The sequence below is a fragment of the Monodon monoceros genome, unplaced genomic scaffold (assembly GCF_005190385.1).
Source record: "Monodon monoceros isolate NGI ecotype Baffin Bay Population unplaced genomic scaffold, NGI_Narwhal_1 Super_Scaffold_13, whole genome shotgun sequence".
Lineage (NCBI taxonomy): Eukaryota > Metazoa > Chordata > Mammalia > Artiodactyla > Monodontidae > Monodon > Monodon monoceros.
This window is the reverse complement of record NW_021703769.1, coordinates 21,343,543-21,369,264: the sequence shown is the minus strand read 5'-3', so window position 1 is coordinate 21,369,264 and position 25,722 is coordinate 21,343,543. Positions and strand designations below refer to the sequence as shown.

The 25,722-nt window shown below is 52.9% G+C and overlaps 1 protein-coding gene across 2 annotated transcripts in view; it reads left to right on the top strand.

Moving 5' to 3' along the window:
* The window catches only part of CTNNBL1 (catenin beta like 1), a 167,940-nt gene extending 166,457 nt beyond the window's left edge, over positions 1-1,483 (top strand). For both annotated transcript variants that reach the window (XM_029220175.1, XM_029220176.1), the window contains one exon: positions 1,284-1,483. In XM_029220175.1, coding sequence (XP_029076008.1) covers positions 1,284-1,372 — 89 coding nt within the window. In that variant the 3' untranslated portion in view covers positions 1,373-1,483. The remainder of the gene's footprint in view (positions 1-1,283) is intronic.
* Positions 1,484-25,722: the final 24,239 nt, after the last annotated feature.

The following is a 25,722-nucleotide window of genomic DNA, read 5'->3' as shown; positions in this document are numbered from 1 at the left end:
AGACACCTGTTCCCCTTATTCCCTGGAGGGATTCCAAGCTCCCTGTCACCCTCTCCACTACCCTGTCGTATTTCTTAGCAACTTCACTATCCACATCTCTTTCTCTCACGCCCCATTTCCAGTCTCTCAGTAAATCCTGCTGGATCCACCTTCAGAATACATCTACAATCTGAAGACTTCTCACCTCTACCATGACCTCCTTGGACCAAACCACCAATCAAATCACATCTCCTTCCTTCTGCCCTTGCCACCTTAAGGGTATCTTCCACACAGCAGCTAGAGTGAGCTGGCTAAAGTCAAATCATGTCATTCCTCTGCTTAAAACTCTCTTATAACTTCTCATCTCAGGGGAAAGTCCAAAGTCCTTACAGTGGCCCGACACGACCTGTGCCCCGCCCCTCCCCGGCTCTGAGCTCCTTGCTCACCGCAGAGGGTCCAGGCATACTCCCGGCTCAGCCCCTGCTCTGCTTGCCCCTCTGCCACTCGCTCCCAGATATTCCCCCACACACCTGCTTCAGGTCTTTAATCAAATCCCCCATCTCTGTGAGGCCTTCTGACAGCCACCGTATATATTTTATTTACCTTTCGGTTTGTCTTCCCCACTAGAAAGTAGGCTCCGCAAGTGCAGAGATTTTCACCTGTCCTGTTTTGATCAGGACTTTATCCCTGTTGCCTCAGATAGTGGTTCTCAAATGTGAGCAGCATGAGCACCGCCTGGAGGGCTTGTTCACACAGACTGCTGGGCCCCGTCCTCAGAGCTTCCTAATAAGTAGGTCTGAATTGGACCCCCAACTCTACATTTCTTTTTTTTTGGCTGCGCCACGCAGCTTGTGAGATCTTAGTTCCCCGACCAGGGATTGAACCCAGGCCCCGGCAGTGAAAGTGCCAAGTTCTCACCACTTCCCGCCGGGGAAGTCCCCAGCTCTGCATTTCTAACAGGTTCCTGCGTGATGTCGCTGCTGTTGGTTGGGGTTCCCGCTCTGAGAACCACTGGGTCTGGGCAGCACCTGCCCGTAATAGCATCCACTGTGTGTGTTAAGTGAAGAAAGGCTGCAGCTAGGAGGGGAATGCGGGCAGGGACAGGGGAGTTGGGCCCTTTCCCCCGTGGGCCTTGAATGCAAGACCAAGGAGTTTGCACACAACTGCCACCGTGGCTGCCACTGGAGGCATTAGAGCAGCACACACCCCACGGGAGCTGGGGTTCAGGGAGAGGCATGATGTGACCCGGCCACGAAGGACCCCACGCCTCAGATTCATGCCTAACCCTGCCTTTGTCTCCCCAGAGTATGCGGAGAACATCGGGGATGGCCGGAGCCCAGAGTTCCGGGACAGCGAGCAGAAGCGCATCCTGGGCTTGCTGGAGAACTTCTAGCGGCCCCTGGCCCTGGGCAGCAGGGACTCTCTCTGGGCCTCCCCCAGAAACAGTTTTTACGGAGCTCGATGTGACTTTTGGACAAATAAAAGCTAGTTTTGGTATTCCTGGGCTGGTGTTCTCTGTACCTTCTAACCTTTACCCAACACCTTTCCCAGCAGTGCTCACAGAACGCGTCTGAGGAAGCTTAGTGGTTGGCCTCCCCCTTCCAGTGAGGAAACTGAGGCTCTGAGAGCAGATGAGTGATAAAGTGGCCACTGTGGCTGCCCGGGGGGTTGCGGTGAGGCTGCCCATCTGCAGCTGGGAAGGGGAAGGCATGGACTGGGGACCTCTCTGGGGCTTCCGGCCCTGACACGAAGAGCCTGGGCATGTAACACGAGGTACGTGGCTCGTGCAAAAGCACCCTGGGGAGGGCTTCCTGGCACTGCGAGGCGGCCCGCAGAGCATACAGTCCTCAGAGCAGCGGTCTGAACCCCGGCCACATGTCAGAGTCACTCTGGTTGGAAGGGGGCTTAAAAATACATATCAGTGTTGAGCCCTACCCCAGAATGATGAAATCGGAATGTTCAGTGAGGCCCAGGTCCTGGTACTGTCCTAAGCCCCCAGGTGGTTCCTAGTGTCAGGGTGAGAGCTACCACTTTAGAGTAGACAGGGCGTCCAAATCCAGCTGCATTGTTTACCAGCTGTGGCAGTTTGGATAAGTGACTTCACCTTCTTGAATCTCACTTCCTTCATCTGCAGAGTGGGGGTAATAATACCCATTTGGTGATTTCTTTTGTCCTTCCCTCACATGTCTGTGGCTTCAGAATTGCAGTCTCACCCCTTTTACAGGGACTGTGAGAAAGCTGGTCTCCTCCTCTACAGAAGTCAGCGGTCCTTTAGTGTGTTTTTATTCTGTCACAGAGCATAGAGTCCTCGTTGAGTGAGGAGTGGGAGGACAGCCGACTTAGAATGAAGTGTTTAGCCAGGGTCAGCAGGCCAGCTGCGAGGGACACCGCATGCTCTGTGCTGTGCCCGTGGCCACCATTCAGTCAGAGCAGCTCTGGCTGCTCAGTGAGCCCCCAGGGACAGGGCTCCAGGCGGCCACTACCGTCTGGCCAGAGTTGACATGCCAGGAGAAACTGTTCGCCATCCCAGGCAGCGCCCCAGGGGAACTCGTATTAAGATGGCACCTGTATCACCCCGGATTGGGCTGGTGACGGAGCAGTGAGTGAGGCAGGCCCTACCCTCTCGGTGCTCACGTCCAGCCTGGCGGGAAGATGGACGGTGTGCCTGTTATCACCATGAGGTAAGCATTCCCCAGGGAGGCATCTTGAGCCTGCTCCAGGGCCCATTACAGAATCAGAGTTGCCCTACAGTCACATATGGATTTAGTTATTTTTTAATTTCACTTTTCTGTAATTATAATAGCGACCATGTATCAAACAGCTGCTATGTGCACTCACTTTACGTCCGTTCTCTCTAACCTGCACAGCAGCCCTGCTGGCATCATTATCCCCGGTTTACTGAAGCCAAAAGAGAGGTCCCAGAGAGTAAGTAACTTGTGCAAGGCCCTGGGACCAGTACGCACGGAGCCGGCATTCAAAGCGAGGTCTGACTCCACAGCCCGTGCTCTGCCCACCCTTGAGCTGCCTCTGTTCAGGAGACAATCACAGGTCCCTGACTGATACAGTCCACTTCGATCTGTTCCACTGTCCATATGGGATTTAATGAATTCACAACGAATGTAACCTATAGAATCTTAAATTTTTTTTAATTTATTTTTTATTGAAATATAGTTGATTTACAATGTTGTGTTAGTTTCTGGTGTACAGCAAAATGATTGTTCCCTGTGCTATACAGTCGGACCTTGTTTATCCATCCTATATATAATAGTGAGCTTCTGCTAATCCCCAACTCCCAACCCATCCCTCCCCCACCCCTCCTCCCCCTCGGCAACCACAAGTCTGTTCTCTATGCCTATGAGTCTGTTTCTGTTTCATAAATAAGTTCAGAATCTTAAATTTTTTGAACTAAGGTTTGTACTTAGATCATTAGTCCTTCAGCTTTATTTTCTTTTTAAATTTTGTTTTTACCCAGGTAATGCTTGTACATGGTACGGAAGTTCAAATTTTAACAATAGGTATGCAGAGAGGAGTCTCCCTTCCCATTTCCCACCTGCCCCCAGGCCTCCCTATCCCCGGAAGAAACTGCTGTCACCTGATTATCCATCCAGAGAAGTTCTGTCCAGCAGTTTTCCAGCTGTGTTCTACCTGAGCCCCAGGCTTCCCACAAGTGCATCAGAAGCCAACATAGAAGAGAAGGTGGGTAGGGCTTCAGGCCACTGACCTCCTCAACTACAGTCCCCCCTACTTTGTTTTTTTTTTTTTCCAAAATGTGAGACAAGGTAGTATTATATAATTGCAAGCAATATAGTATTAATTAATTTATTTTTGCTGTGTTGGGTCTTCGTTTCTGTGCGAGGGATTTCTCTAGTTGTGGCAAGCGGGGGCCACTCTTCATCGCGGTGCACGGGCCTCTCACTATCGCGGCCTCTCTTATTGCGGAGCACAGGCTCCAGACGCGCAGGCTCAGTAGTTGTGGCTCACGGGCCTAGTTGCTCCGTGGCGTGTGGGATCTTCCCAGACCAGGGCTCGAACCCGTGTCCCCTGCATTGGCAGGCAGATTCCCAACCACTGCGCCACCAGGGAAGCCCCCCCCCACACTTTGCCCTGCTTCCTATGTTAGACTGCCTCCTGAGAGTTTGTTTTTCTAATAAGTCCCTGTACTAAAAGCAAGTTTGAACTCACACCTTCACTTTCAAATGAGGATGAGGTCCCCTTTTCCATCAGTTTTGTGATGGGAGGGTTTGGGGGGAATGTAAGGTACAATCCCTTAGGATTCAGAAAGAGCGTACGGTTCCAGGGGTTGGGAGACCAAGGAGACGGGACGAGGAGAAATCTCTAAACTCAGCTAACTTTAACAACCCGCCACTCAAGGCTGAGAAAAGCTTTAAGAACAAGTGAGAGATCCTCATCATTAATCTTGCTCACCCTCAGGCTCGAGGGATGTGGTCCTACCTCTTGCGTCTGCTCAGGGCTGAGATTCTGCCTTACCAAGCAGCCCCACCCCTCCAGGAGGACTTCTTGGGCTCAGATAAAGGCCCCATTTGCCCTGTGGTTCTGAACGCGACTTCTGCGTCCGCCACTCATGGGCTTCCCAAGCTCTCCCCTTCAAACAAAGCCCCTTCGTGTCCATCCTTGTGTCCATAGCTGAGTCCGGGACATGGCACCCCAGCCAGGCGGTATTCCTTTTCCTATCTAAACACGGCACTAAAATAGTCTTTCAGCACTGTTAGCCAGAATTTCTTCTGAGGGAAATGAGGATTTCATTTTCCTCCTCCTCTGCAGCTTGCTGCTCTGCTCACGGTGGTCGGCCTGAATTCAGCGGCGTCAAGATGGGCCGTGTCTAATTTAGAGAAATTTGCATGCAGGCTGCATTCCTTCTTTATCTGGGGGAAATGCATCGTCAGGGAAGCTGGAAGGCAACCTTCAGTCACCCTCACAGCAGCACCAGTGCCCAGGTGGCATCTCCTGCCGTTACCAAAGCGTCAATTTAGTGCCAACAGGGAGACCAAACTCGCTTTCCTAAAGGCAAAAACTTGATTAGATTTTCTTACTCCACAGTAGAGATAAAAGTGGAGCCACATTTTTCAATCTGTCTTGCTCCCCGGTACACATGGAAAGTGGTTGGTATCACAGAGGTGGGCCTTCGTTATCTGTGCCGAGAAAATGGCAAGCGCTCCTCCAGTCACCTTTCCCTTGTTAGGTAACACATGCCCTTGGCATAAACTTCAGAAGGTACATAAGGAGATTCAGTGCATAAGTCTCCCTGCCAGCTGCGTCTCCGGCCCACCCAGGCCCCTCCCCAGAAGCAGCCAGTGCTAATGAGCTGGAGTATCCTTTCGGAGGCAGTCTTCAGTGTCTTCAAGTGAATAAAATATAGTCAGTACAAACGGTGGCATCTCCTGGTCTCTGGTCTGCACCTTGCTTTTCACTCTACATCTACCCAACGCACAGAGCCCCCCCCCCCCACTCCTTTAATAGCCGAGCTCCATTGCAGAGCGGTACCGTAATTCAGTTAATCCCGTTAATGGACATTTAGGTTGTCTTCGATCTTTGGCTATTACAATGCCGCAGTGAACATCCTTGTATAGAACGTCATTTCACACATGTGTGAGTTTAAATTCCCAAGCAGAATTGCTAAGTCAGAGGGGATATGCAATTTTCACCGTGATGCATATTGTCACGTTGCCCTCCTTCCATCAGTGGTGTATGTGAGGGCTGCCCCACACCCTCCGTGGCCGTGTTAGCTGTCTTCATCTCTGCCTCTCTGATCGGGGAGTGGAGTTTACTGTCTTAATTTGCATTTCTCTTATGAGTGAAGTCATTCGGTGTTTCGGAAGAATGGATTTATTGAGTGTGTGCCATATTAGCTGATACTCATTGAAGCTCTTGCTATAAGCTCGTCAAATTAGCACATTTAACCCTCGTTCATGAGGTGTAGGTACTTTTATTATCAATCCATTTCCCAGATGAGGAAAGCAGATCGAGAGGGTCAGTGGCTTACAAAGTGACAGAGCTGGGAGGGGAACAGCAAAGTGGTTTCAAAGCCCACACTCTTGACCCCAGAGCCACACTGTCCCCCAACTACGTGGCAGAGGAGGGGCTCCGCCCTATCGCACTGGAAGCAGAAGCCCCAGAGAAGCAGCCGGCTCAGCCTCGTAACTGAATCCCCCAGCGGCCCTGCAGGGTCCCTGCTTTCTCCCTGTGTCTCTCACGCCACATCTGAGCAGTGGCTGCAACACTCACCTGCGTGAGGGCCCCGGGGCCAGGCTCCCTGGCTGCTCTTCCCTGGAAGAAGGTTAGGCTTTCCCACCGCAGCAGCGAGGAGGAGAAGCCACTTACAGGCACGCTTGGAGCGAGGCTCCTTGCCTGCCGTTCACATCATCGCCTCCTCTGCCCACCCACCAGTTCACACCCCTCACCCAGCACCTCCCTGCTCCTCGCTCCGCGTCCCACGTTGCCTCCTGCCATTCACCTCCCGGGAAGCGTTTGCTGAGCGCCCACTCTGTGCCAGGCCCCATTCTGGGCTCTGGAACTGTGCCCCCCAGATTGAAAGGCAGTGTGAACCACCCCCCCACGGTAGCCGAACAGGGTGTCACGAGAGAGCGATGATGGGCTTCAAGAGAGGTGAGGGGCAGAGAGGGGCCCCCAAACCTAGCAGGGGAGATTGGGAGAGATGGGACCCAGCACCATAACTGTGTCTTGAGTGACTTTCACGGACTTTCAGGGTCCTTAGGATGGCCGTGAGTCTCAACACCCAAGAGGTATCAATAGAAAGTCATTGGAGGCAGAGGGAACTGCGCAGGTAAAGGAACAGGGCCATGACAATGCAGGGGGCCTTTGGAGATGAGGGGGTTTTCACAGTTACCTCACTGGATAGGCCCTGGCTACCCTGAGGCCAGCGAGGCCGGGGTTGAGTGAGCTTCTGGCTGTGGCAGAACCTGACAGAACCACATACGTGGTGATTTCCTAGGAGTTCGGGGGTCAGGTTTGTCCAGAGTCACAGCTTGTTCTAGTTAAGTCTCCAGTCCCTGAGTGATGGAGAAACAGATTCCATTGGATGGTGATGAAGCCTCCATTCTGACCCCTCAAGCAAGATCTGGCCTCGCACGTCATGCAGAAAGTGCCCAGGACCCAGATACACTGATATTAGCTGAGCAAGGAGCAAGGCCACCACCCCTAAGGCAGCGGGAAGGCTGCAGGAGGCTTCCCACAGCCCCTGGGAAGAGGCTCTGCTCTAAAGCCCTAGAGAGCAGCTGGGGAAGAGCCACCAGAGGCAGGTCTTCAGAAACCAGGCCGTGATCTGGCCACAGCTGAGGAAGGTTCCAGCCCGGCTCCAGCCCCTGAGGCCTCAGTAAGGCCACCCATCCAGGAAACACCCAGATGGAGGACAGCAGGGGACCAGGGGCAGGAGCCTCCAGCCCACCCTCTGTGAGACATGAGCCTCACCCTCTCAGAATCTCAGCTGTCCTTCATCTGGGGACTGAGAGGGTCTCTGAGGGCCCAGCCCGGGGAACTCCACACCTGTGACCACCTCATGGTGCCTGGGAGTTCATCACCTACCTCCCCCACACCATTTACTGAACACCCACCAGAGCTGGAAACAAAACAGACATTGTCCCTGCTCTCCAGGAGCTCACGTCCTCGTCCTCGTGGGACAGACTGAAGGACAATAAACAAGTAAACAAATACGTAGAGTGATTACTGTCAAGGAGCAAACTCAGTGCAAAATGATAGAGACTAGTTAATGGGGGACCCTGAAGATGGGTGGTCTGCGAAGTCCTCCTCAATGAGGTGCCTTTGAGCTAAGCTCTGAATGATGTCAAGGAGCTGGGCAGCCCAAGAGCCGGAAAGAGGGTTCTAAGCAAAGGCACAGGTGCAAAGGTCCTGAGGCAGAGAGAGAGCACCGTCATTCTCCAGAAAATAGCCGAAAGAAGCCACTTTGGACCCATGCGTGAGGCAGGGCTGGTGGAGGATAAGGCCAGAGAGGTGGGCAGGGGCCAGGTCCTGCTGGGCCTAGAGGGCCACTGAGGGGTTTTGAGCATGGAAGGGATGCGATCTGGTTTTGAAAAGATCCCTTTGACGGCTTGATGGAGCTCACACTGTGGAGCCCAGCATGGAAGCAGGAGACCCAAGAAGAGGAGATACTGGCGCTTTGGACCGGGAAGAGGTAGTGGGTTAGAGACAGGGGGTTAGGGATGTGGCTGAGGCAGAGCCAGCCGGTCACTCTATAGGGAGGGGCCCCCTGCCCTGTGGAGGCTTCCCCCAGCACTGAGGAGTGGGAGCAAGTTCACGGCCCGGCAGGAGTCAGGTGGGGCCGCCACAGGGCTGCTCAGTAACAAATATCTTTAATGAATAAATAGAAGTGCTTTTAGGGCTGATGGAGTCATATCATTTCCACCTGCCGTAAAATTTCATCAGAAGCAGGTGCTGCAGGGAGAGAGGAGTGGCTGCAATCAACGTGCCCACCCACCCTCAGGCCCTGCCTCCACTCTGAGCTGACGCAGCCCCACGCCCTGGAGAATCCAGACCCAGACCCCTCTCCCCAGGCCTTCCTGGGGCCCAGGGGAGTCTGGTCCTTCCCTGCGCCAGCCCCACAGCTTGAACAGACAAGAGGGAGCACTGGGCAGGGACATATATCTTGCCATTAAAATCCAGGGGCTTCAGTCTCCTTAGCTGGGAAATGGGCACAAAAATTCCGGCCCCCACTTTTCCCCCCTCCCCTGGACACGAGGACTTTACTCTCTCCTCATCTAAAGCAGATTGGGTGGGTTTCAGAGGAAGCAGCGATCAACACTGCTGAACTCCTGGAACGACAGAGCTGGGGGGAAGCAGAACTTGGGGTCAGATGTTTTACAAATGAGAGAACAGAGGCCCCAAGAAAGTAGGTGACTGTCCTAAAATCACACAGGATCTGCAGAGCCAGCCATCCAAAACTACCCTAGTGCCAGCTACATTATAGCGCCAGCGAAACGCCTGCCTCCTCGAATCCTCCCCACGTCCGTGCGATGTGGAAACTATCGTCGTACCATTTTGCAGATGAAAACACTGAGGCCCAGAGAGGGCTAGGGCCCAGGTCACCCCTTCAGTTAGAGACAGCCAGATGAGGGTCCAGCTCTCCAGCCTCTCACCACAGGCTTTTTCTGCTTCATTCAAGCGTGGTAGGGCTGAGATTGTTTTCTTGAGGCCTTTGAAGGACTGGGGTGGAAATTTTGCTGAGTGCCTACTACATGCCGGGTAGTCTCTGAACTGAAGGCCACTGTCCCCAGCACCTTGCTGCATCCCTGTAGCATCCTCCAAGGTGCCACGCTCACCTCCATTTTACAAATAAGAAAAGGAAGTACAGAGAGATCAAGGAATTTGCCCAAGGTCACACAACCGTGTCACTGATGCTGGCCATGGCTGCCAGCACTTAAACAACTGGAGATCCTCAGGCCCCTCCTTTGGCCCCAATGCCACCCTCCCCCAGCCAGTGGGTGTAAGGCCAGGAAGCCTGGCCAAATGAACAGACCCAGCCGGCAGCCTGCCTGGGCCTGTGGTTATCAGTTAAGCTCATTAAGTGGCCATGGCAGGACATGGCCTGTGCCAGCTGCCTTCCTCCCTACCCCCAACCTTGCTCCGGCCCTCTTGGGAGCAAGGCCTGAGGACAGGTTCTTGCTTTTAGCAGCTGCAAGCAAAAGTCTCTCTGTAATTGGGAAAGATTAAAAGATGCACAAACAAGTTTCACCAGGCTGGCCTCGTGGACCCACAAGGGCAGTGAACACAGGGCGTGGATGCTGGAGACAGGCTACCTGGGTTCAAATCTAATCCTGCTTCTCCCCAGCTGTGTGACCCTGGGTGAGTCACTTCACCTGCCTAACTCAGTTTCCTCATCTATAAAATGGGGCGATCATACTATACAATACTACTCACTGTCTAGACCAGCAACAAGCTGATACACAGGAAGCGCTTGAGCACCTATAATGTGCTGATCAGTGGTCATATCATCCTCCCTGATATCCTTATCTTATTGGGTGTTCTTGTTCACCTTCCCCACTGGACTGGGAGCTGACTCATCTTTGTTTATACCTTCCAGAATGAAGGAGAAAACCCATGAGGGCATCAATCCATCCATCAGCGAACACCCAAGCCAAGGAAGGTCCTTTAGGAACAAAGAGTGAGCAATGTATTTTATACAAGTGCTTTTTTTTTTTTTTGGCTGCTTTGGGTCTTCATTTCTGCTTGCAGACTTTCTCTAGTTGTGGCAAGCGGGGGCTACTCTTCATTGCCATGTGTGAGCTTCTCCTTGCGGTGGCTTCTCTTGTTGCAGAGCACGGGCTCTAGGTGCATAGGCTTCAGTAGTTGTGGCTCGCGGGCTCTAGAGCGCAGGCTCAGTAGTTGTGGCGCATGGGCTTGGTTGCTCCGCAACATGTGGGATCTTCCCGGACCAGGGCTCGAACCCGTGTCCCCTGCATTGGCAGATGGATTCTTTTTATTTTTTTTAATTTAATTTTATTTATTTTTTATACAGCAGGTTCTTATTAGCGTCTATTTTATACATACTGGTGTATATATGTCAATCCCAATCTCCCAATTCATCCGACCACCACCACCCACCGCTTCCCCCCTTGGTGTCCATACGTTTGTTCTCTACATCTGTGTCTCTATTTCTGTCCTGCAAACCGGTTCATCTGTACCATTTTTCTAGGTTGGCAGGTGGATTCTTAACCACTGCGCCACCAGGGAAGTCCCAACAAGTGCTCTTTAAGGGGTTGGGGAATTGAACCGAAGTGCCATGGGTGGGCCTGAGCTACTGTCCAGCCGCTGCTTACAGCCCGCACTGATGTCCCCGACCCCAGGCCCTTGTCCACGCCCTTCCTTCTCTGTAACCTGCCCCACTTCCCACTTCCCCAAACTCCTGTTGACCCTACTCATTCCTTGAGACTGGCTCCCTATCTGGGAAGCAGGAGCACAGGTCCTGCCCTTGGGGGGCTCCCAGCCTCCTGGGAGAGACAGAGGCAGATATAACCCCCATCAGCCAGAGTGTGATAAGCAGAGGTGCCGAGAACCCCACACACTCTGCCCTCAGCCCTGAGCCCCGCCAGCGCCTCTTCCACCCCCTCTCTGCCCTCCCCAGACCCCCAGTGAGCTTCCCCTGAGCCCACTTCTCCCCACCTGCCCTATGAACTGACTGAGGGTGGGAGCCGCGTTTCATCCATTTCTGCTCTGCTGTGCCCAGCGCAGGGCCTGCCACCCAGGTGGTGCTCCTGCAACATTTCTTCAGCAAATAATTTCTGAGCACTTACTCTCCTGGAGCCCACGGGAATAGAGAGCAAACAGGCAGACATGCTCCTTGCCCTGCTGCCTTCCAAGCAGGGGAGACAGAAGTAAACAAGCAAGAGATAAACCAGCAAGGCAGCCTGAGATGGTGCTTAGGAGCTATAAAGAACATAAAAGAGTGACTGGAAGGAAGGGCAGCTACTCTGGTCTGGATGGTCAGCCTTTCTGAGGAGGTAATGTTGGAGTCGAGACAGGACTGCTGAACGGAGCAGCTGCCAGGGGAAATTGGGAATAAGATGCTAGACAGAGGAAACAGCAAGCGCAAAGGCCGTGGGGCAGGAGTGTGGTTTACCTATTGAGGAACGGCCAGATGTGCCATGAGAATGAGGAGGAGAGCGGGAGGAGATGAGTTTGCAGAGCGGGGCTGGGACCAGACCGTACAGGGCCTTGTCAGCCACAGTAAGGAGTTTGGATTGTCTCCCGCATGCAATGGGAAGCCATCGGAGGATTTTACGCAGAGAAGAGAAATGTGTGGAATACGATGACTGAGTCAAGGAGGGAGGGAGGGAATGGTTGAGGGGAGGGAGGATGAGAGGATGAATGATGGAGTGAAGGGTGGAGACTGAGACTCTGGCCGCCTGCATGGAGGAAGCGCCACCGTGTGGGACAGGATCTGTTCCCCTCCTGTCCCTCTGGCCCACTGTCGGGAGGGGCCAGCGCCCAGCCTGGGCTCACAGTGGTCAGAGCGGCAGCCACAAAAGCGTCTTGAGTCAGGGTGGGAAGCAGTGGGAACATCTGAACTGAATTATGTCTGGGAAGGTCCCCGCCACTTCCTGGAGGAGGCTGCTCTGGCCCAGGAATAAAAGGGAGAGTGGAAATTCCGCAGGTAAGAAGACAGGAGGGGCTTCCAGGAACAGAAATGAGCAGGCAGAGGTGGGGAGGCAGGAAAGAGTCCAGCTATGAGCTGGGGACCTTACAGACCCAAATCCAGTTAGTTGTCACCACAGCCCTGTGAAGGGCAAGCTGCTGTCCCCATTTTATAGATGGGAAAATCAAGTGTCGGAAAGAGGAAGAGGCTGGACGGTCACAGGCTATTGCGGGTGAGAGCTGAGACTTGAACTCAAAGCCCAAGAAGGGTTAATAAAATACATCCCCACATTCTTGTGGGAAATGGGGATTCTACTTGGAAAGCAAGTGGGGAGTAGGGGGAGGATACTTTCAAAGACCCACAAAAACACTTGTGGGCAAGCAGAGTAGCTCATTCTCCCTGGGGCATCATGGAGGGCTTCGTGGAGGAGGTGGCATCTGAATTCAACTGTGAAGGGTGGAGAATTGGGTGGAGAGGAGGGAGCGGGGCAGGAGGGTAGAGGTTGCCGAGGGAAGAGCATGGCAAAGGCCCAGAGAGGGAAAGCGTGTTGGAGGAAGTGTGCCCGCTCCAGGGTGGCCAGAGCAGCGGGCAGGGAGGTGGGCGGGGCAGTAGTAGAGACGGCGACAGGGAGGTGGGCAGGAGCCAGATTAGGAATGCTCCAATGCCAAGGCCAAGCGTTTGTACTGTTTTCGGAAGGCCCAGAGGGGCCCTGGAAGTGTTCTGAACCAGAGAGAGGCAGGTCACGTGTGTATATGAGTCCGAAAGACGCTCCGGTCTTGCACATAATGGATAGAAAGGGGTAGATCAGGAGGCTATGAGAGCCAGGCAGCGGCTGGTACTGCTGTCTAGGCAAGCGTGCTGGTGGCTTCAGCCAGGGCCATGACCTTGAGGATGGAGAGGAGGAGATGTATCTGAGAGCTATTATGGAGTTCTAGCGGGCCAGGCTCGGTCAGGGAGAAGGGGGCTGAGAGCAGAGGTGGGTCCCCTCTGGGGGTCGGATAGCACTGTCACCTCCCTGGCCCGAGACTAAAGCCATTCATTAATGCATTTATCCATCTTTCCAACCATCCATCCACACACCCGCCCACTTACCCTTCCTGCCATCTAGTAGGTATCAGTCCCCTCTCTGGGAGGATTCCTCTATGTTTTGCGGGGTGGAGCGGGGCATGAGATGCCTGGACTGGTCCCCAGCTCTCTGGAGCACTTTGTGGTCTAATAGGGAGACCATCGTGACAAGAGATGGTCACAACCCAGTGTGCCGAGCACAGGTGAAAAGGGAGACAAAGTTGGAGAAAGAGGGTTGGGGGGGAGAGAAGAGGAGGAGAGAGGTTCAATGCAGCCCAGCTCCACTTTGGGACGGTGGGTCTGCAATGTCATTGTCCCAGACAAAGGACAGTACATTATTAGTATTATTAATTATCATTAATCTAATTAAATGGCAATTACAATTAAGAACACAGCGATAAAAATGCCACCTTGGGTTTAAATGCCTCTTCTCCTCCGGCATCCAAGTGAGGGATGCTCCACGAACTCAGCCCACCCTCCACTGTGGCACCACCTCCAACCCTTGCGTCTCAAAGTCCCAGCTGAGGGGTCACAAAGTCTGACTCCCCTCGTTTTACAGATGGGCAAACTGAGGTCCAGGGACAGGAAGTGACAGGCACCGGGGTCGCCCACAAATCTGTGGCTAAGGTGAACTTAAGCCAAGAGGCCCCATTCTTGCTGCTTCCCAACTCACCCCATCCCTAATAGCATTGTTTTTTCTGGGAAAAACAGCTGTCAGAGGCAGCCATCCTGTTACTGATTAAACAAGGCAAATTCTATCGGAGCAGAATCAGAGACACCCCTGGACACCTACTTACATGGGCCGAAACGAGGAACACAGGCAGGGAATAGAAATATGAACAAACAGTGCAGGGAGACAGCTGAGGTGCCCTCTCCGTCACCCGAAGCCATCATATCCCTGAGGCTTCCAGACAGGATGCATCTCCCAGTCCTTGAATAAGATGCCTGCTCCCGAGGAAGGGGCTCCCCAGCCGGGGTTCACACACACACACCCCAAAAGACAAAGAGACAAACTGGAGCTTGTGCACGCTGGACTGGAGCCGTTCCCCCTCTCAGAGCTTCCTCCAGAGCCTCACGGACAGCCGGTGTCATTTCAGGTCTCCAGCCAGGGCCATCGGGGCCGGGTGAGATTGGGCAGAGCTGGACTGGAGCCCACACTGGCCTGGCCCCAGTGCTCTGACCTAGACAGGACCCAGGGCTCTGTCTGGATGCTGTCCCAGGTGCACTGCCCCTCATCTGGCCAACCCCCCCAAGAGGGCTGCCCCAGGAGGTTTTATCCCATCAGTAGTGTTAGGTACAGGGGGCTGGGCTTTGCTGAGATCCTGCAGTTACATACTGGGCAGGATTGTGAGCATGTGAGGGCAGAACATCGGTCTAATTCCATTTCTGCATCCCCCACATGGACAGGCACAAGGCGGATATTAACGAACAGGTGAATTCAAAGTTCATTCCACCATATTTGTTGAGCTTTGTGTTTCTGCCGGGCTCTGGGGAGATGGAAAGGAGCAAAACAAAGCTCTCTACTCTTTTATTTCTTTTTGGCCACACAGCATGTGGGATCTTAGTTCCTCAACCAGGGACCGAATCTGTGCCTCCTGCAGTCGAAGCGGAAAGTCTTAACCACTGGACCACCAGGGAAGCCCAAAGATCCCTGCTCTCAAGGTACTCATGAGTGGAAGGAGACAGGCACAGAGCAAGCTAAACCAATCAAAAGAAGAAGAATGAAATGATATAATTTCAGATAGAAATAGGTGAGATGAAGAAAATAAGGTAATGAGGTAAAGAGCAAATTAGAGGGACTTTCCTGGTGGCGCAGTTGTTAAGAATCTGCCTGCCAATGCAGGGGACACGGGTTTGAGCCCTGGTCCAGGAAGATCCCACATGCCGTGGAACAACTAAGCCCATGCGCCACAACTACTGAGCCTGCGCTCTAGAGCCCGTGAGCCATAACTACTGAGCCCGAGTGCCACAACTACTGAAGCCCGCACGCCTAGAGCCCGTGCTCTGCAGCAAGAGAAGCGACCGCAGTGAGAAGCCCGCACGCTGCAACGAAGAGTAGCCCCCGCTCGCCACAACTAGAGAAAGTCCGCGTGCAGCAACGAAGACCCAACGCAGCCAAAAAAAAATAAATAAATTTATTTTTTTAAAAAAAGAGCAAATTAGAGAGTGTGTTGTATGGGAGTGGCAAGGTTCTACTTGAGATAAGATGGTTCTGGAGGGCCTTTCATAGGAGGTGATGTTCCAGCTGAGACGTGAAAGGTGAGCAGGGCAGCCAAGGGCAGAGCTGGAGGAATGTTCCAGTCAGAGAGAACAGCGAGTGTGAACAGAATGAACCCCTGAGTGGGTGTACATGTGAATGAGGAGGAGGGGGTCTCCTGTGAGAAGACAGGCTGGGAGCCAGGGCCAAGCAGGTGTCCCCCCATCGGCCCCCGCATCCTCGATGGCTCACAGGCCTCTCCGAGAGTCCCATGTACTGGCCTGGTGCACCGTCAGGGCATCCTCCCTCCGCCCTCCATCTCCCGCAGCCCCCGTGAGAGGCCTCCTCCAAGGTGACTTGTTCATTGGTCACTGTTAGTATTATTGGTGCACCATTAATAATCATCAACCCTCGACTGCCTCCCTGCTGTCCACATTCTACCTTTTCTTTTTGGCTGTGCCACGCGGCTTGTGGGACCTTAGTTCCCCGATCAGGGATGGAACCTGAGCCCCAGCAGGGAAAGCGCCGAGTCCTAGCCACTGGACCGCCAGGGAATTCCCTACTTTCCACCTTAACGTAGGTCAAAGGGCCTAAGTCACTGGGCTGTCTGAGTCTTGGGTCCCCCATCCCAGGGTTCAGCCTCTTCCAGGCCAGGCTCTTCCAGGGCTCTGACTCTGGCCTTCATGTCTTGTGACCTAGAACAGGTTACAGGTCCCCCTTAGCCTCCCTTTTCACCTTGAACACAGAGAGAGGGGCAGTACCCGCACCCCCTCTACCACATTGCTTCCCACCCATCACCCAGCAACTCGTTGAATCCACACCGACAGCAACCCTGCAAGATAGAGGTAAGATTGTTACCTTGACCGCCTGCTTTAGATGTGGAAGCGGGGCCTAGGAGGGGCCCTGTGGCTTGGCCGGAGTCACACAGCCAGCAAGTGATGCAGTGGGCTTAAAACTCAGGCCCTGGCTGAGATTAGACACAGTGATATTTCCACACAAATGTCCCTATCCCTGCGGTTATATTGTGGTTATGTAAGAATACGTCTTTGTTTTAGAAAATGCACACTGAAATTTGGAGGTAATAGCATATCACATACCATGCTTGCAACTTTTCTGTAAGTTGGACATTAGTTCAATTTTTTTTAAATTTAAAACATCCAAAATACAGAAACAAAAACCAAACAAACAAGGCCTGTGTTCCTTCCACCCGGAGCTCGGTGTCTAGGCACGGCTGGCCAGGCTGCCGCCAGCAAGTTGGGTGATGTGACTTTACCCCTTACTTTGCAAACCTGGAAACAGAAGCTCAGAATTGTCCAGTCATTTTCTGAGGCCACACAGCCAGTGAGGGGCAGGATGCATGCCCATGGGGCGCTCCCCACCTAGTGAGGCAGAAAAACCAGAGAGAGGGGAGCACAAGGGTGGGGAGGGCATGTGGTGGCTGGCGATCTGCGGCTGGGGGCCCCAGCAGGAAAGCCCTCTGGGGGATGCGGGGCTGGTGTTGGATGCCAGGCTGCTGGGGGCCAGGGCACTGGGCCAAGTGGTACCCCTGCCCCTGCCTTGTAGACCCCTTACTGGGCTCCCACCCCGGTCAAGGGCTGATTGATCCTCTACCTCCCTGGAGCTGGTCCCACGTCCGCACCTGGAGCTGCTGCATGTTTTCTTGTCTCTGATTGTAAACAGATTTGACTAAAGAGGTAAATTAGAAGTTAATTAGAGAGAACATGATTGATGAGGCAGTTTGCCGTGATTGGGAGGCGTGGAAAGGTTGGGCCTCCCTGCACGGAGGCGACGGGAGAGGCGGGTAGAGGAAAAAATTCACAGGCCCATGGATCTGGAGGGGGCACCCAGCGTGGTGAGGGGCCCACTCAAGGCTGCCCTTTCTTCTAGGCTCCAGGGTCAAGGCCAGGGCCACCTGGGCACGAGGGCCCAGGTGAGCACTCCGTGAGGCCCTGTAAATGGGGCCCAGGCCCTTGCTGGGCTTGGAATGAAGCAGCTGGTTTGTCCTGTGAACGGCCAAAGTTGCATCCTCGATGTGCAGGCTGGGCTGGGGAAGATGCTCGCACTTACCAAACACTTACATGGCTCCAGGCCCTGTGCAGCTTCTCAAAACCTTGCAAGGTCAAGGCTGTATCTCTGTTGTCTAGATTAGGTGCCCTTGGAGATTCAGAGCTAAACCAGCTTGCCCAAGGTCACACAGCTAATAAGGATGGAGCTAAGACTGACCTCTAGAGTCTGTGTCTTTCCCAATTCCAGGCTGTGTGCCTGGTCATGTGTCCAACTGCCCAGGCAGTGCGGGGGTCTTTCCCCACAGCGCCCCCTGCTTACATACCTCCAGCAATGGTGAGCTCACTTCCTCATGAGGCAGCCGGTCCAGCAGCAGGACAGCTCTGACTGTGGGAACATTTGTCCTTATGTGGACCCGGTCAAACTCCCTCCAGTCCTACCTCCAGGCCCCAGCTCGGCCACTTGCCCGCTTCCTTCATAACCCCCTGCTACCCTCCACATTAGAGGTCACCTCACCCAACTGTCTCATTCTTCTGGGGAAACTGAGGCGCAGAGAGGGAGCAAAACTCCAGAGTGACAGAAGTCTCTGCCCTTCCCTGGGCCTCAGTTTCCCCATCTGTACAATGAAGTAGGGCAATAAGATGACATCCAGAGACCCTGACAGCTATATATTATCCTAGAGAGAGTATCCTAGAGTATCCTAGAGAGAGTGAGGACAGACAAATCAAGAGCTAACATTTATTGCGCCTCTACTGTGTGCTGAAGAAGGGCTTTTCATGCTTATCTCACTTTTTATGAAACCCAGTAAGATAGGGATCACTATCTCCACTCTAGAGATCAGGAATCTGAGGCTCAGAGAGGTTGAGTAGCTTTCTCAGGATCACACAGCTGGGATGGAGTGAGACCAACTTCAAGCCTGCCTCTGTCTGGCTTCAAACGAGGCCAGTGTTTGTTCTGCTGCACACAGCCCTGCACGTGGGTTGTGAGCATGTGTCCCTTCGGAACTCCACCCTCAAGGGTGTTGAAACAGGTGGGGTTTGGGGGAAAGGGGTGGACGGGAGTATGGAAAGAAAAGTGCGGTGAACGTGGGTAGAAGTTAGCAAGAATAAGTCACGTGTGGCTCTGGCCAAGTTTCTTTACCCCCTCCAGTCTCCATCGTGAAATGGGGGTAATCCTGGCCTCCCTCCCTGGGTGGTTTAAATGCGATGATATATTTAAAGCCATAGGCACAGTGCCTGTTGGTAAAATGAATGCTGAGATTCTGTCTCATCTGCTCTTGCAACAGCCCTACGGTTGGGGGAGGGGAGGTACACAGACGAGGAAACTGAGGCTCAGAGAGGTGAAGAGACCCTCCCAAGGTCACACAGGATGGGATTTGAAGCCAGTGGGTGACCTTTCACCACTGCACACACCGCACTAGCAAAGAGGAGATATTGGATAGATGATCAAAATTGGATGGATGGATGGATGGACAGAAAAACGAAAACATGCACAGAGTCCTGGGAACTCCTCAGAGCCTCTGAAGCTGCCCTGTGGCTCTTAACCAGGTTTCTCCTGCGGGGGTGGGAGGGCTGCACCTCCAGGATCATGGGCTTCTGCTCAGCCTCCTGTGTCCCTCGCCTACTTCTGCTCCTGGAAGGCTGCCTTCCCCTGGGGGTGGGGAAGCTCTGAAAGCCACACACACCCCCAAGGTGCTGTACTGCATTCAAGATCACAGCTGGAGGTGTTCCTGAATTAGAGGGGAATTTATCCCCTCCCTGAGCTGCTGTGGCATGATTTACAGGCCTTGGCAAGTGGCATGAAACTCCGGAGCAAGTTCCAGCTGTTTAAATATAATTACCCGGCACCTCCATCCGGATTCTCCCAATAGATCATTAATATGAGAGACCCAGGATGCCCAATGATGTGTTCACTTCAGCAGGGACCCCTGGGGAAAACCCTCTCCCCCCACCCAGGCCCAGCAGCTTGGGTCAAGTTGGTCAAGACTTGTCCCTACCCCCAACCTTGCCTGAAATTTCACCATTAGAATGTCATTCCTTTGGTTTAACACTACAGCTCTGGCTTTAAAGGGCATTTTCTTCAGGGTGGAGAACAATGGCCCAGGTGTCTAAAGATCTATGTTGGAAACCTTGTATATCTTGGTCAAGTCATTATCCCTCATTTCCTTCTATGGTATTGAGCTGGAAGGGCTCTGCAGTGATGATCAAGCTATACCCTCCCATTTTCGAGATGGGAAAAGCTGTAGTGCAGAGAGAGGATGGCTACTAGGGGTGACTTAGAATGCAGGGAAAGAGGGCCTGATTAGGGCCTGGCGTGCCTGACTCCCAGGTCCACCTGATGGGGGACAAAATCCCAACATCATCAGGAGTGGGCCAGGCTGACCCTCTCCCCTCCAGTCAACAGAGATTTTGGCCCCAAACAACACCCTTCTTGCGATTAAGAGCTCAGGCCCTAGAGACAGGTCACCTGGTGGCCACAAGCTGTGTCATCTTCAGCACACGTCTGAACCCTCTAAGTCTCAGGCTGCTCATCATTAAACAAGGATGTCAGTGGTGGGACTTCATGGGGTCACTGTGGCTGCGAGGAGGACAGTGAACATCGCACTCAGCTCAGTGCCCAGAGGGGCCAACGCAGGGAGGGTTATTTCCTATTTGGAGTCAGGAAGAGCCATGCTGGACCCCGGATCTGCACTTGCCAGCTAGAAGACCTTGGGTACCTCTCGGGACTCAGTTTCCTCATCTGTAAAATGGGCATGAAATATCTACATTTCAGTGTTGTGGGGATTTAATGAAAAAACAGGTAAGCGCTTGACGTATGACCTGGCACATTCCAGACCCTCAGCAAACGACGACTGCGAGTCATGGTAACACAGAAGTCATAACCCTTCCCGGAGTGTGATGTGTCCAGTTCCACACGGCCAGTAGCAGCTGAGGGCCCACTGTGTGCTTGGCCCTGCAGGAGCAAAGTGATGAGCAAAACCAGCTCGGCCCCTCCCTCGAGGACATCCCAGTCCCTGGGGGAGACCGGCACAAACAAGTTTCAAAAACCACATTTGTGTGTTCATTCAATAGTTAGTTCTTGAGCACCCACTCTGTGCCAGGATCCAGGCTGGAGAACGAGACAGCCACTGCCTTTGTTCTCATGGGGCTTCCATTGTAGTGAGGGCAACAGAGAGTCAAGAAATAAACACGCAATGTGGCAGATAATGGTCAGAGTTCAGAAAAACAGAAATGTAAGGGGCTTCAGAGGGGCGGGGACCGCAGTTTTATATTACATGGTCAGGACAACATTTGATCAGAGGCTGGGGGTCTGAAAGGACCGTGTTCTGCGGAACACGAACATCAAATGCAAAGGTCCTGAGGCAGGAGTGTTCCTGGAATATTTGAGGAGCAGCAAGGAGGCCAGTGTGACTGGAGCAGGGGAGGCGAGGGGACAGCAAGGAAGATAAGGGCAGAGAGGTGATGAGTGACAGGCCCAGATCATGGTGGGCCCTGTGAGGTGTGGTGAGCACCCGGTCTCGGCCTGAGTGACAAGATGAGCACTGTGAAGAGAGTCACCAGCTTCGGGACCCCTCAGGTCTAGCTCTGGTACAGAGCACATGGCAGGCACTCCAGACACACTTGAAAGGAAAGAAGGAAAGAAAACAAGCAAAGGCACTCAGGCGGTAGAGGGGGCTGGGGACACCTGGGCACAGACAAGAAAACATGCGGGCCTGGTCCCTGTCTTCAAACATCTAAGAGGAACAGAGCCCTCTTCTCTGGCCCAGAGAGTCCACCGAGGGCCCACCTGTGGTTGTGATGTAAGTCCCATGATATTAATAAAGGCACCAGTGGTAACTGACACAGACACAGCAGAGAACAAAGTGCGTCCCATGTGCCTTTCCCTCTGGTCCTAAAACAACCCCATGAAATGGGCTCTTTTATTCCCATTTTACAGGTGAGGAAATTGAGATTCAGGAGGCTTAAGTGACCTGTCCAAAGCCACATGTAAGTAAATGGCCCAGCAGGAGCTTGAGCCCAGGCCTGGGGCTGCCTTTTCAAACAGATCATGCCCTTCAGAGTTGGAAGGAGCCTCCTCTGGAGCTCCTTGTGATGGAGGAGGTTGCAGAAGAAGCGAACTCAGAGCCTACCAGGTGCAGCTGGCTGGGGCAGGCTGTTTGGCCTTGAGGATATAATGGGGAATAAAGATCACACTGTTTTTTCCTTATAAGAGCTCACAGTCGATGAGGGGAGACAGACACTAAACAGCTAGTTGTACAACTAATTAGTTAATTTAAATCGTGATACGGGTTCTGTCGTTGCTGCCACCCTGGCGCTGGTGCCCTGCTCCCTCTCCAAAGCTCAGGACGAGGCTGGCCAAACCCCTTCCACAGGCTCCCTTTGCTCGGCAGCCAGAAATCTCAAAAAGATGTTTGAGGGGGAAACGAGAGGGAAATAACTCCTGAGGATTCAGACTCATGTAAGGCCACCTCACTGAGCCTCAGCAGAAGTCTCGGGCAGCGGACCTTAGTCCCAGCCACCGTGTGACTTCAGCCCAGTCACTTCACCTCTCTGAGCCTCTGTTGTCCCAGCTATAAGATAGGGTGAACACCACCTACATTCCAGATTCGTCGTGGGGATTTAGTGACATCAGTCCCAGTGCCTGGCATATAGTATGTGCTCACTAGGTTCCTGTTCCCTCCCTCTGTGTGGGGTCTGTGGAGACATCCCAGCCTCCCCCTTGAGTGGTTCAGCTCTTTGTTGTCTGCTAGGGTAGTCAAGAGCCACACGTGGCTACCGAACACCGGAAATACAGCCAGTCCGAATTGAGATGTGCCATCAGTGTGAGATACACACCAGAATCTGATGACTTATACATAAAAGGAATGTAAAATAGCTCATGAATAATGTTTTATATTGATTATGTGTTGAAATGACAATATTTGGGGGTTACATCAAATATATTATTAAATTAACTTCACCTGTTTCTTTTTACTTTTCTTTATTGTGGCTACTAGAAGCTTTTTTTTTTTTTTTTTTTTTTTTGCGGTACGCGGGCCTCTCACTGTTGTGGCCTCTCCCGTTGCGGAGCACAGGCTCCGGACACGCAGGCTCAGCGGCCATGGCTCACGGGCCCAGCCGCTCCGCGGCATGTGGGATCTTCCCGGACCGGGGCACGAACCCGTGTCCCCTGCATCGGCAGGCAGACTCTCAACCACTGCGCCACCAGGGAAGCCCCTAGAAGCTATTTTTATTTATTTATTTTTTTGGCTGCGCCACGTGGCTTACAGAATCTTAGTTCCCCAACCAGGGATTGAACCGGGCCCTCGGCAGTGAAAGCGAGGAATCCTAGCCACTGGGCCACCAGGGAATTCCCGAAAAATTTAAATTACACATGCAGGCTCGCATTTGATTTCTACTGGACAGTGTTGGTCTAGCTAATTACTCACAGCCATGGAATATTTAGACTGGCATTAACCACACCATTAACGTCATTTCAGGATTTTAAAAACACTCCCACAAGCAGAGCCTCGAAATTGGCAGAGACCCTGCTGTCCTGTCGTGTTTAATAAGCACCCGGTTGGCAGGGTGAAGGGCCCTAGGAACCCCGTCTTTCTGATGCAGTTAATTGCCCTTGATGGGGCTTATCGTTAGGCTCCTTGCTGGGACAACACAAATACACAGCTCGTGCACGTTTCACTGGCCTTGGTAGAGTGCAATTTATGGGCTTGGGTTCAAACCTGAGAGCCAAGGCCTAGGGGGGCTCTCTGGACCTCAGACAGGTGCCCGCTTTGGGAAACCCCAGAGTGGGATGCCTCTGGAGTAGCTGCCTGGCTGCAAAGTTGATGGTGGGTTCTGTCTGCTCTCCTCATGACATGTGGAGGGAAGACTCCAGCTGGAGTCAGGAGACCTGGGTCCTTGGCCTGGCTCTGCCATTTCCTCCCTGTGAGACCCTAGGCTTGTCCTCACCCCTCTCTGGGCCTCAGTTTCCCCATCTATACAATGGGGCAACCGTGGTTGATCCTTGATGACCCTTCTCTGTTAAAAAACAGAGTTATTTTAAATTCTAGGTTTTAGATGATGTCTTCACTCTACGTGGTCCACCCAGGCTGCAATCCAGAAAGAAAACCTCAGAGTGGCCCCACAGCTCTTCATGGGGTTACTCAGCCTAGAAGGGACAGGGGCCAGCCTGGATGACCTCCCCCTGTCTCTGGCATCTGGCCCAGGCATGGCCCTCAGCCTAGCTAGGGGCTTCCTAATTGGTGCATGAGTTCTGAGGGAGGCAGAGTGCAGATGACGTTTCAGAATCCACGAAGATGGGAGGATCTGGGTCTGCATCATGGGTGAGCCACCTAGGCAGAAGGAAACCTGGAGGCTCACGTGACAGAGACATGGCCTGACTGTAGAGGGCACTCACGGCTCCTACCCAGCTTGTGGGAGAACGGATAAAGAAATCAGTCATCAGAGGAGAAGAGTGTCCCAGACCCGGGTGGGAGGGGGTCACAGCTCGGCCCCCTGTGCTGCACTGCACATGAGAGCAGGTGGCCTCCTTGCCCCAAGAGGCTGGCTGGACCCAATTCAAGGACCAGAAGAGGAGGAGCCCCTGTCCTCCCATCCTGTCGGGGTCCTCACTGTGGCCCTCTGGATCCCTGCACGAGGTACACCTGAGAGCTTGGTAAGCCGGCAGATTCCCTGATATCTCCCCCAGCCATACTGGAAGAGACCCCCCAGGAGTGGGGCCTGGGACTCTGCAGACACAACCAGCCTCCCCAGAGAGTCTGAAGTCCACTAACATCTCATAACTCTGTGTCTAGGCCAGTGGTGCTCAACCCCAGCTGTGCACTGGGATCACCTGGGAAATTTCGAAAAAGCCTGATACCAGGCCTAGCCTCACCCAAAGCAGTTGGGTCAGAATCTCTGGGGTGTGGTCTGAACATTATTAGTTTTTTAAAGCTCCCTAAGTCACCCCAGTGTGCATTCAAAAGGGTACCCCAGACCCCAATCAACTCTAAAAGCCTCCAGATGAATGTTTGCAGAAAAAGGGAACTCATCGAGCCCAAAGAGGGGAAGTAACTTGCCCAAGGTCACACAGCAAGATGATAGAAAAGTCAGTCCCAGAACCCAGGCCTCTTTTCTGAGCCTGGGCCAATTTTTCTCCTGAGGCTGCATCTCCTTTTACAAACCAGAGCCCAGGCAGGCAATGCCCACAGCATTTCAGTTTAATAATATTGGATCCTGGTACAGTCAGGGCCACCACAATGATGGGATGGGAGCCGTGATGGAGATTAGGAGAGCTGTAAGTCTTTTGCTTTATCCAAATTTTGGGCAGTAATTTAGGAAATTTAATTAAAGGGGGAGAAATGGGGACACCTCAAGCTCCTTGCCTCCTGTTATAATGAGTGAAATACACCAGGCTGTAAAAGGAAATGCTGTCTGAGACACAGCTCCGATGTTTTATTGCCAAGTTTTATTCGCTGATGTAAACATAATCGCTGGAAACCAGAGCTCTATTAACGCACATATTTTTACCCATGCAGGGCCCCGCCTGCCCCCTCTTCCCCTCTGGGTTTGCTCACCCCCTCCCAGGGTCAGCCCTACTCCTTTCTGGGCATGTCTCTGCTAAGTCTGGATTTCCCCGCAGGTTTCATACCCTCCCATGACAGATAAGAGTTTAATAGAATTCCATTGCTCCTCTGAGCTCAGTAATGCATTCTGGAAATTAGGCGGTTACATACTGAAGCCATTGTTCCCCCTTATAAATGGGCTCCCTCCCAGCCAGCGACCGTGGGGTCTCCGATAAGCTCTCATGAAGCCGCGCTGCACATGTTATTGGTGTGTTAAAAGGGGCAACTCGGGGCTCAATTGCTCATTGTTAGGAGATGATACATTCAGGTAGTTTCTCCATGAATCAGGCAGCTTAGGTATTTCCCCCCTCTTGGCATTGATAGATGAGCAGAAGGGGGCCATTTAGACGGCGCTATATAGCTCCCTGGCCCACGTGGTGAGTGATTCCCAATGCCTGGTTTAATTTATTTTTAAATGAAATTTGCTATTGATTCTGGATTAAAAGGACAAATCTTATGGCTGTTACCACTGACAGAGCCATGATGCTCAAGTGACACCTCTCAAGGAGGAAAGGGAGGCTGGCCTCCCTGGGTCAAGGGGAGGCTGGGGACTCTCCAGGGAGCTTGGGTCAGAGGCAAGGGACAGTGCGAGATCCCCTGCTTGAGAGGAACTTTTAAAAGATCGTCTTTCTTGACTGAAATCCTTAACATGATGTTCACCTTCTGAGCCTCATTTGGGTCATGGAAATAACAGTGATATTTGCCTCTTGGCATCCACGTGATCACTAGATGCTTGTTTAATTGCCTCCA